The following is a 9886-nucleotide window of genomic DNA, read 5'->3' as shown; positions in this document are numbered from 1 at the left end:
AACAAATAATTTTTTATATAAGTTGCAGATTTGTGGTTAACATCTTTTTATTAATACATATATTTTACTTTTTAAAAGCAAAAACCGTGTCCAAATAAGATAAATGAAGAATGAATAAAAGATTATCCATTCATGTAATTATCTTTTTATTAATTAAATAAGATAACTTATATGCAATAACTATTAAATATTAAGGAAAGAGGGATGTGTTTCGGTTTAACCTTAGTTGGGGTTGAAAATAGCCGTATCCAACCCGTTGACGGCGTCTCCTTTATTGCTATCCTCCAACATTCATCTTTGCAACCGAAATCAGAAACCTTGGGGTTTTACCTTTACTTTCCGCTCTGGTGTACTCTCGCTAAAATCTTCGATTCCAAAAATCTTTGTAAGTCATTAATTTAAACCCTAACTTCAATTCATGCTTGCACAGCTTACTTTGAATTTGCACACACATTGTTCTTCGTCTCTTCCCCTTGATGATTCTCGACGTAGATTAGGTAATCAGTAAGAACCCATGAAAACACAAACAGTTCGATTTCGACAGTAGTTTTGTTGAAAAAGTTAACAAATTTGACAGTCTGTTGGTGATCATAGCTCGAATCGATTTAATGTTTGCTTCAGTTTGCTTCAAAGTTGAAAGCTCTTATCCCCACTCTACTTTATCTTTTCTACATTATCCGCGTTTCTGCTGTTTTGATTACTTAACATATGCTTGTAACTTGTAAGTGTTAGTTTTAAATCTGTGTTAATGACTCAATGATTACTAGATTTTCAAAACCTTTTGGATGTGTTATAACTAACGATATTGTTTTTATTGATACAACTGTATTTTTCTCAGTTCATCTTTAATTGGGTTTCTAAATAGGTACATGGTTGGGTGATTCCATGGAGATATATGGTGTTTTTGAACCTCTGACCCCAGCAAAGCCAGTTCCAGCTAGGTCTGGACATAACACTCAGGTAGCATCAACTTCTGGACGAGGGACTGAAAAGGAAAATATAAATGATGAATTTCTATGTACAAGTTCTTTGGGTACTACAGAATATCTGGAAGATAATGGAAATAAGGGGTCTTCTGTTTTGGGTGTAGCTGGAAAGGATCCTAAAAGTACTACAACCGATCAAAGTAAGCATTTTCCCCTTTGACTTTTGAGAGTCAAAGCATAGTACTTTCATTACTTTATTCTACAATCTACTTGTAAGTCTTGTATCATTCATATGATGCAATCTTGTTTGGTATTCTAGTTAAGATGCTTCTAATGTCTAAATCAATCTAGTGGATTAATATTGAAAATTTGAAATATTTTCCTTTTGTGCAGATAACACAAGTTGTATACAAGAGGAGACAAAGTGTAATGACAATAAGGCTCATGATGTTCATGAGTCACAATATGGTATCAACAACTCAATTCCTTCAATTCCTTCTCCATCTGAGACAAAAGATAGCAGGAAGAGGCGTAACAATGGCATTGACTTAAACAAGAAGCCAAGTCAAAGAACCCGAATGAAAAAACATAGGCCTAAAGTATATGATGATAGCAAACCAAAGAAAGTCCAAAAACCTAAAACCCCAAAACCAAAAACCCCAAAACCTGTAACTCCAAATCGTGTACATGAAAGGAGTGTTCGTTCAAGAAAGGAGAAATTCAAAGAACCAACAAGTTGTATGCAAAAGTCAACCAGTTATGTTGACCAAAGAGATTCTCATCATGTGTCAAAACTACATGAAGAAGCCATTTGTGTGCAAAACTCAATGAGTTATAACATTGAAGATGTGGAACAAGCTTCTAGGGTTTCAAGAAATGCTCTTATTCCAATGATTCCATGCAAACGTCGTTTGGATTTAAACTATCCAATTGAAGGAGAATCAAAATCACATGATGAACATCTGAGCTTTAACTTTGACAATGGAGATTATGACTTTTTTGATAGGATTGTTACTTCTAAGAGAAATACAAAAAGGAGAAGTAGGTTTCAGAATAAGAGTGTTGAAATTGAAGCTTCAGAGGATTTGTTGGATGATAATAACAACAAGCAACAATGTGGGTTGGATTTTTCGGTTATAGAAAACTTGAAACAAACTAAAAAACATGTTAGAAGGTTTGTTTATGTCTATAAATGCCAAAAGAAAAGAAATTCAAAGACATCTACATTGCAAGTATACCAAAAGAAGTGTAGATTAGATCAGTGTCTACAAATTAGTAGAAAAAGTGGACCCAATTTTCCAAAACTTTTCAAGAAACAAAGGAAGATGAGAAAAAAGGTGACTATAAATCCAAATTGGTTGCTCAAGTTTCTTGAAAATAGCAAGAAGAAGAAAGAACCACATAAAAAACTCAAGAAAAAAGTAGCAAAAAACAATCTTCTTCTTCTTCCTATTTTTTCACCCATGAAAAAGAAGCGATCTATATTGCAGACTCGAAGAAGAGAGAATCTTGTTGACTTTCCTATTTCTAAAGAAATCTCTCTTTATGATGAAAGATTCCTTTTATGTCAAGAGGAAAATTTTCTTCAAATGACTGAATGCCTCCCACTACAAGAGGTTCCTATTCATGAAATTGACAGTTTTACCTCACTACCCCTGCATTGTCAAGGAGTTGAAAACACTGTTGCTGCTTTAGATTGGCTCCAATTACAAGAGGTCCCACTTCTTGAAAGTCAAAGTTGGAAAAAAGACCGAAAGCGTAAAAGTCAAAGTAGGAAAAGAGACCAAAGTCGTAAAAGTCAAAGTTTGATACCCAAACAAAAAGGTAAATCTTGATCACACATTCTTTTATATTCTCAAAATTATCAAATAACTTATTATATCTTTTATTGAGGACATGAAGTATTTACCTTTTTAGTTTTTACTCTTGTCAGCTTTTTACTTTTATCAGCTTTATTGCTAGTATCTGCTTTCCGCTTTATTCTGTCACTTTCCCTATGGGATTTTGTTGTTTTTTTTTTTTATATCTTTTACTATGTTTGATGCAGATAGTAAATTGTATATAAGAGAAATGACCAAATATATAACAAAGAAGTTAGCAAAACTAGACATAAATGCTGAATGCACGGCGATTGTGGTAAGAAATAATGACAATAGGGCCCTTGTAAAGACAAAACCTAAGAAAGAAAAAGAAAAAGAAAAAGAAAAAGAAAAAAAGATTCTTGCAAAGGTTGACCTTGATGAAGAGTCAGAGAGAGTTTGGAAAATTGTAATGGAGAATGATGGAAGTCAACCATTTGAAGAAATGGATAATGATAAAAAAGAATGGTGGGAAAGACAAAGAAATATATTTCGTGGAAGGGTTGACTCATTTATTGCCAAAATGCATCTTATTCAAGGTAAATCTTGATTTTCTTGAAATAAATTAGTGTGCTTTTTCTTGAAATTTGGTCTTTTTTGGTCAAATTGAACAGGTAATAGGCGATTTTCACCATGGAAGGGTTCAGTGGTGGACTCAGTGGTTGGTGTTTATTTAACTCAAAATGTATCAGATCATCTTTCGAGGTATAAATATGTTTTTTTTACAAATCTTGAATTTCAAATGTGATTTTGGAAATATCCCTTTAATGATTTGCTTCATGTAATCCAATTAATTATTTAGCAAGAGAAAAGTTTAAACTTTAAAGTGTCAAATGTGATCCTTATTTCAAGATTTCTTATCAATTTTTGTCCTTATTTCAAGTTTTCAGCTTTTCAGGGACCAAAATCGATGTGAAACCTTGAAATTAGGACCAAAACTGAAAAAATTATCAGTTTTGGTCTCGACACGAACAATTCAAAAAGTGGAGGGACTAGTTTTGTAATTGACTTAATGAATAATCTTTCTTTTCAGCTCTGCTTTCATGTGTCTAGCTGCAAGATTTCCAGTCAAATCAAAAAACAAAGAAGTTGTTGACCATTTTGAAGTCAACACTAGTCAAGAATCAGTCAAAAGTAATACAGAAATATATGAAGGGTTCTTTAATAATAACAAAATTGACCAAAATTCAATTACTTCATATGATGATGAAATCAATCTGAGTCAAAATACACAGCTTAGCCAAACAGAAGCCTCAAATCTTGAAGATAAACCATGCCTTGATGAAAATCCAAAAAGTTTCCGGAAGGTTCTAGACCTAAATGAGGTGGACTGTCTTAGAAACTTCTATAACATTGATGAATCAGCACTAGATGAGAGCAAAGTTGTAGAAGAGTCAAACCTTGGAGAAGAAAAGTCAAAGAGCAAAGAAAGTGAGGCTTCAAATCTTGAAGACAAAACATTTGTTGATGAAAATCTAAATACCTTCCGGAAGGTTCTAGAGACAGAGGAGGCCGATTATCTCAAGAACTTTTGTAGCATCAATGTTGATGATTCAGCACTTAATGAGAGCCATGTTCAAGAAAAGTCAACATTTGGACAAGAAAAGTCAACCCTTGAACAGGAAAAGCCAACCTTTGAACAAGAAAAGTCAACCCTTGAAGAAGAAAAGTCAACCCTTGAAGAGGAAATGCCAACCTTTGAACAAGAAAAGTCAACAATTGTAGAAGAAAAGTCAACGTTTGAAGAAGAGCCGAGAATTGTTGCTCCAATTTCTAGTCTCCAATCCGAAATCACCATGGAACAAGGAGTCAATGTGGTCAACAGCCATGAGAGCAACAAAAAAGGAAAGTCAACCATTGAACAAGAAAAGTCAACCATTGAAGAAGAAAAGTCAACAATTGTAGAAGAAAAGTCAACCCTTGAAGAAGAGACAAGAATTGTTGCTGCAATTTCTAGTCTCCAATCCGAAATCACCATGGAACAGGGAGTCAAAGTGGTCAACAACCAAGAGATCAACAAAAAAGGAAAGTCAACCTTTGAAGAAGAAAAGTCAACTCATGAAGAAGAGCCAAGAATTATTGCTCCAATTTCTAGTCTCCAATCCGAAATCACTATGGAACAAGGAGTCAAAGTGGTCAACAAGAAAAAAGGAAAAAAGAAGAGCAAGAAAGAACAAAAAGAGGAAGTGAAAATAGATTGGGAGAAATTAAGAGAAATTTATTCCCAAAATGGAAAAAAAGAAATTAATGAAGATTTCATGGATGCAGTTGATTGGGAAGCAGTTTATAATACTCCAGTTCAAGAAATTGCTAATCTTATAGTTGAACGTGGAATGAATAACGTGTTAGCCATAAGAATAAAAGTATATATATAACTTTATACAAAAATAATTTAATAGTTACATATAAATAAACAGAAAAACATAAGTTGACTTTTTTTTTTCAGGACTTTTTAAACCGAATGGTTAAAGACCATGGATCTATTGATCTCGAGTGGTTAAGAGATATCCCACCAGATAAAGCAAAGTAAGTGAATTAAAATTAAAATTAAAATAATTATATATAGAGGGGTAGATTGGTAATTTTGTCATATGTTTGTAGGGAGTTCTTGTTGAGTATACCGGGAATCGGTTTAAAAAGCGTGGAGTGTGTACGGCTTCTAACACTACATCATAATGCTTTTCCTGTAAGTGTTTCAATTTATTTTTTTCTTACAAATTACAAAATTACAATATTACCCTTCCATTTTGTTCTTGAAGGTTGACACAAATGTTGGACGGGTGGCCACACGTCTAGGGTGGGTCCCACTTCAACCTCTCCCAGAACAAGTTCAAATTCATCTCTTGAACTCGTAAGTTTCACGTATTATTCAATATTTTATTATTTAATTTTACAAAACTATATTAATATTATAATATTTTATTTTATTTTCAGATACCCAATGGTGGACACAATTCAAAAATACCTCTACCCTCGACTATGCACTCTTGATCAAAAAACATTGTAATAATAATAATAATCAATTTCTTTAAAATTATTCATTATTTTACTATTTTACAATGAATCTAATTGAATAACTTGTGTTAACTTTTGAATATATAGATACGAGTTACATTATCAGTTAATCACATTTGGAAAGGTACGTTTTCATTTCTTTTCTTTATCTTTTTTTTTTTCCTTTTTATTTATTTATTTCCATCATATAATATAAATATTTTTATAGGTGTTTTGCACAAAATTAAATCCAAATTGTAACGCGTGTCCCATGCGAGCTGAATGCAGACATTATGCAAGTGCTTTTGCAAGGTATGTCACATCTATTACTATAAATAATAATATAATATAACATTTAATTAATATTTTTTTAATTTAATTTTTTTATCACATTAACTAATATAAACTTTTTCCAAATGTAGTGCTAGGCTTGCACTTCCCGGACCAAAAGGAAGTAGTTCTGTAACCACCACAATCATACCAGCACCACCAGCATCGCCGCCACCATTGCCGCCAGTACAACCACCACCACCACTGGTGGTTGCTGACGTGGACCCGAACGACTGTGATTCAAATTCCTATGTTGAAAACTGTGAACCGATAATTGAAATTCCTCCATCTCCGGAGCCTTATGTGGAAGTGAAATTGCCTGATATTGAGGATTATTTTTGTGAATCAGAAGATGAAATTCCAACCATTAGATTAAATACACAGGAATTTGAGGAGACATTGAAGGAGACAATAAATAAGAAGAATAATTTGTCGTTTTCTGAGACTGATGACGTGTCAAATGCTATTGTTGCTTTGAGTCGTGAAGCTGCTTCTTTTCGTGTTAGAGTAAGACCTATAAAGCATACAGGAAAGTTGAGGACTATACATATTGTGTACGTTTTTTTATTTATTTTTAATATTTTCTTAAATCTTTATTTTTTTTGTTTACTCGACACAAATATTACATCTTTTTTCTTTTTTTAATAAATACAGATATGAGCTCCCGGATTTTCATCCGATTTTGGCTGGGGTACGTATTTTTTTAATGCTCAAAACATAACGTTTTTTTGAATAGAAAATTTGTAACATTTTTTTTTTGTGAATGTATAGTTTGATGAAAGGGAACAAGAAGATCCATCGCGATATCTTCTTGCCATATGGCCGGGTATTAAATTAAATTTTATTTTTTTGTAAAAAATTATTTACTTTTTTTTTTTGAAGAATATTAATATTGGTTTTGAATATAACAGAAATCAGTTCATCCAAAAATATAGAAGAAGAAACAGTTAAAGGAACAATCTTGGTGAGGATTTCTTTAAATTTCCATTTTCTCTATTAAAACATTATATTAATTTTTAAATTTTTTTTTCTTCTAACTAATATATTAATGAACAGATACCTTGTCGAACTGCAAATAGAGGGAAATTTCCTCTCAATGGGACATATTTTCAAGTTAACGAGGTAAATTTATCTTTTTAGTTCCAAATTTTTATATTTTTCCAACATAATCATGAATATAATATATATTTTTAATTATTATTCAGGTATTTGCTGATGATGAAACTAGCGATGTTCCAATGGATGTTCCACGACATTTTCTATGGAATTTATCAAGGAGAGATTTAGCTTGTGGGACATCCGCCACATCGATATTTAAAGGTGCGATTTAACGCATTTCGTATTTTACAACTTTTTTTTAGACAAAATTACAAAAATGGTCCTTTTGCTTTCTGATTTATATTCTATCTAGTCCAAAATCGAAACTTTTTTCAAAATATACAAAAATCAATGTGAAACCATGAAATAAGGACCAAAATTTTTTTGGGCCATTTTTGTGTCGTAACCTTTTTTATTAACCTTGTGACTTTGTCTTTAATCAGCCTTATCAACCGGTGATATTCAGCATATTTTTTGGAGAGGTATGAATTTAACAAATTTTTTTGTAAATGTTATGATAATAATTAGTTGGATTTGTATGTAATTTGTTTCAGGATCGATATGTGTGAGAGGATTTAACAGAAAAACAAGGCAACCTCGACCTCTTCATCGTAGGTTTCATGTTTCAACAACTGTAAATTCAACAGGGAACAAGAAAACACCCAAAAAATGAAGTTATTAATTATGGCATATAATTAATTGGACTAAAACTAATTGTTCTAACGGAAGAGTAGGGAAAGTGTAGGGGCTGATGTGTGAATGTGAATGTAAATAAATAAATATATATTACATTAGGTATCAATTATTCTTATCCTTTATCATTTCCATGTAGTAGTTAATTTTATACATAGTTTTTATTTTCCATGTCAGATTTTTTGTATATTAAATAGATCTAATCTTTATTCAATTTTCCGTTAATAAAACCTTTTGTCATATCAGTCGAAATAAGTCGAATTTATGTGTGTCGGCTTGTATTTTTATTAAATCCTTTTGATTTCTTCGATACCATGGATCCAAATTTTGTTTTAAATATGGACGATTTCAAGATTATCAAAACTTTCAAGGTTATGAAAGCTCTTAATTTTTCTTAAATCTCAATCAATTCCTTGTCACTGAAAATATTCAAACCTCACAAAATATTGAGGTGATAAATTGGATGTTGATGAAGATATCGTTTTAATGTTAACATATTGTATCATTAGTGAACTTGAACGTCGTGGGGAAAACTAAAAGAAAACATCAAGTGAAGAAGCTATATGATGCAAATGAGTCGGAAAACCTAGGAAAACTTGGTAATAGGAACATAGCTCAAATGAAAGGTCGTTATAAACGACTTAATGAAAATGCCAACAAATGAGTTGGTGTTTACTGAGAAGCATATAGCAAAAAAGAAGTGGAATGATTATGAAAGATGTTGATAATGAAATTCATAAATTGTATGAGACAAGTGGAAACAAGTTTAATAACAATTGTTTTTAATGAGGTTATGTGTGACCATTGAAAATGGGATTTACAACTAGATCACGACGCAATACAATCACATCCAGAATGTGACGTGGGTGATGAAGAAAGTGGTGATAGCATAAAAAGATCAAGTAGTACAGAAGAAGGAGACTATTATGTCAAATCTAATACAGAAGCGCCAAATAAAACATTTTGTCAAATTAGTCTACCAATCATTAAATAAGCCGAATTCCATATAATATGTGATTATGTGTGTCGGCTTACATTTTTAACTTTTTAATTTTTTTTTTAAATTTCTAGATTTGACAAATTTTGTTGTAATTCAGTTCGTTACAAAATACAGCTAATGAAATCAAATGACAACCCTTCTTTAATCACAATTTTAATTGACAAACTCTTGTGTTATGTCATTTGTTGTAGTTGTTTGGGAATTAACAACATTTTTATTTTTACATGTAACATAATAACAATAAAAAACATTAGATCATAATTATATTGCATTACTATACAATGCATTGTAAACTATTTCATACATCTATGACATTGGGCATATTGTTTGCCATCTCTATCCTCTACATGCTCAAAATTCTAATCTTGGAGTTTCAATATGCTTTGCTGTGAATCTTCAAGCTGATTGAACATTGCAAGATGAAGCTATTTTTCTTAATCGATTTGAGATAGCAAATACAATTAGAGAGAATTCTCATAGAGGTGATACTAGAGAGAAGTGATACGAAGGGTATTATAATGACTATAATACCCCTAAAACTAACCGTATGGGCACATTTGAAAAGTATAAATTTAAAAAAATAAAATAATAATAAACTAAATAAAAAATATCTAACTATCTCTTGTTATTATGGGTAATAGTCAAACTACATTTCTTGACAATGAACCGAAACACCAATTGTCAAGTTTGAATTTAAACTCCACTTCTGATATCGGATTCAATAAACTGAATAAAAAACACTATCTAGTTTGAGAAGAATAAAATATGTTATTATATTTTTATATAATTTTGTCTAAGATATATGAATAAATAAACATCGAAAAACATCTCGATAAAACGAATAGCATCTTTTGAAAAGTGGTGGGTCGTCTTCAAAAACTTACATCCTCCTGTTCTCCATCAATCTCAAGGCGATCTGATTCCCTCGTTTGAATCTTTTGGTAGAATCCATGTTTTTATTCCAAACATGTTTGTTTTCTTCTTTG

At 31.5% G+C, this 9886-nt stretch overlaps 1 protein-coding gene across 1 annotated transcript; it reads left to right on the top strand.

The window, feature by feature from the left end:
* The first annotated feature begins 237 nt into the window (after positions 1-237).
* LOC145166807 (DEMETER-like protein 2) lies at positions 238-8076 on the top strand. Its single transcript, XM_079085845.1, has 20 exons — positions 238-385; positions 866-1126; positions 1320-2750; positions 2974-3324; positions 3400-3490; positions 3819-5148; positions 5232-5311; positions 5387-5471; positions 5545-5636; positions 5720-5788; positions 5888-5924; positions 6009-6091; positions 6202-6663; positions 6764-6800; positions 6881-6935; positions 7021-7073; positions 7166-7231; positions 7315-7429; positions 7651-7689; positions 7762-8076. The coding sequence occupies exons 2-20, from the start codon at positions 886-888 to the stop codon at positions 7878-7880; spliced, it is 4836 nt and encodes a 1611-aa protein (XP_078941971.1). The 5' UTR covers positions 238-385; positions 866-885; the 3' UTR covers positions 7881-8076.
* The last annotated feature ends 1810 nt before the right edge of the window (positions 8077-9886 follow it).

The sequence above is a fragment of the Lactuca virosa genome, chromosome 3, assembly GCF_052849685.1.
Source record: "Lactuca virosa cultivar CGN04683 chromosome 3, Lactuca_virosa_CGN04683_v6, whole genome shotgun sequence".
Classification (NCBI taxonomy): domain Eukaryota; kingdom Viridiplantae; phylum Streptophyta; class Magnoliopsida; order Asterales; family Asteraceae; genus Lactuca; species Lactuca virosa.
Note: the sequence above shows the minus strand (reverse complement) of the source record. Positions and strands in the feature narration are given on the sequence as shown.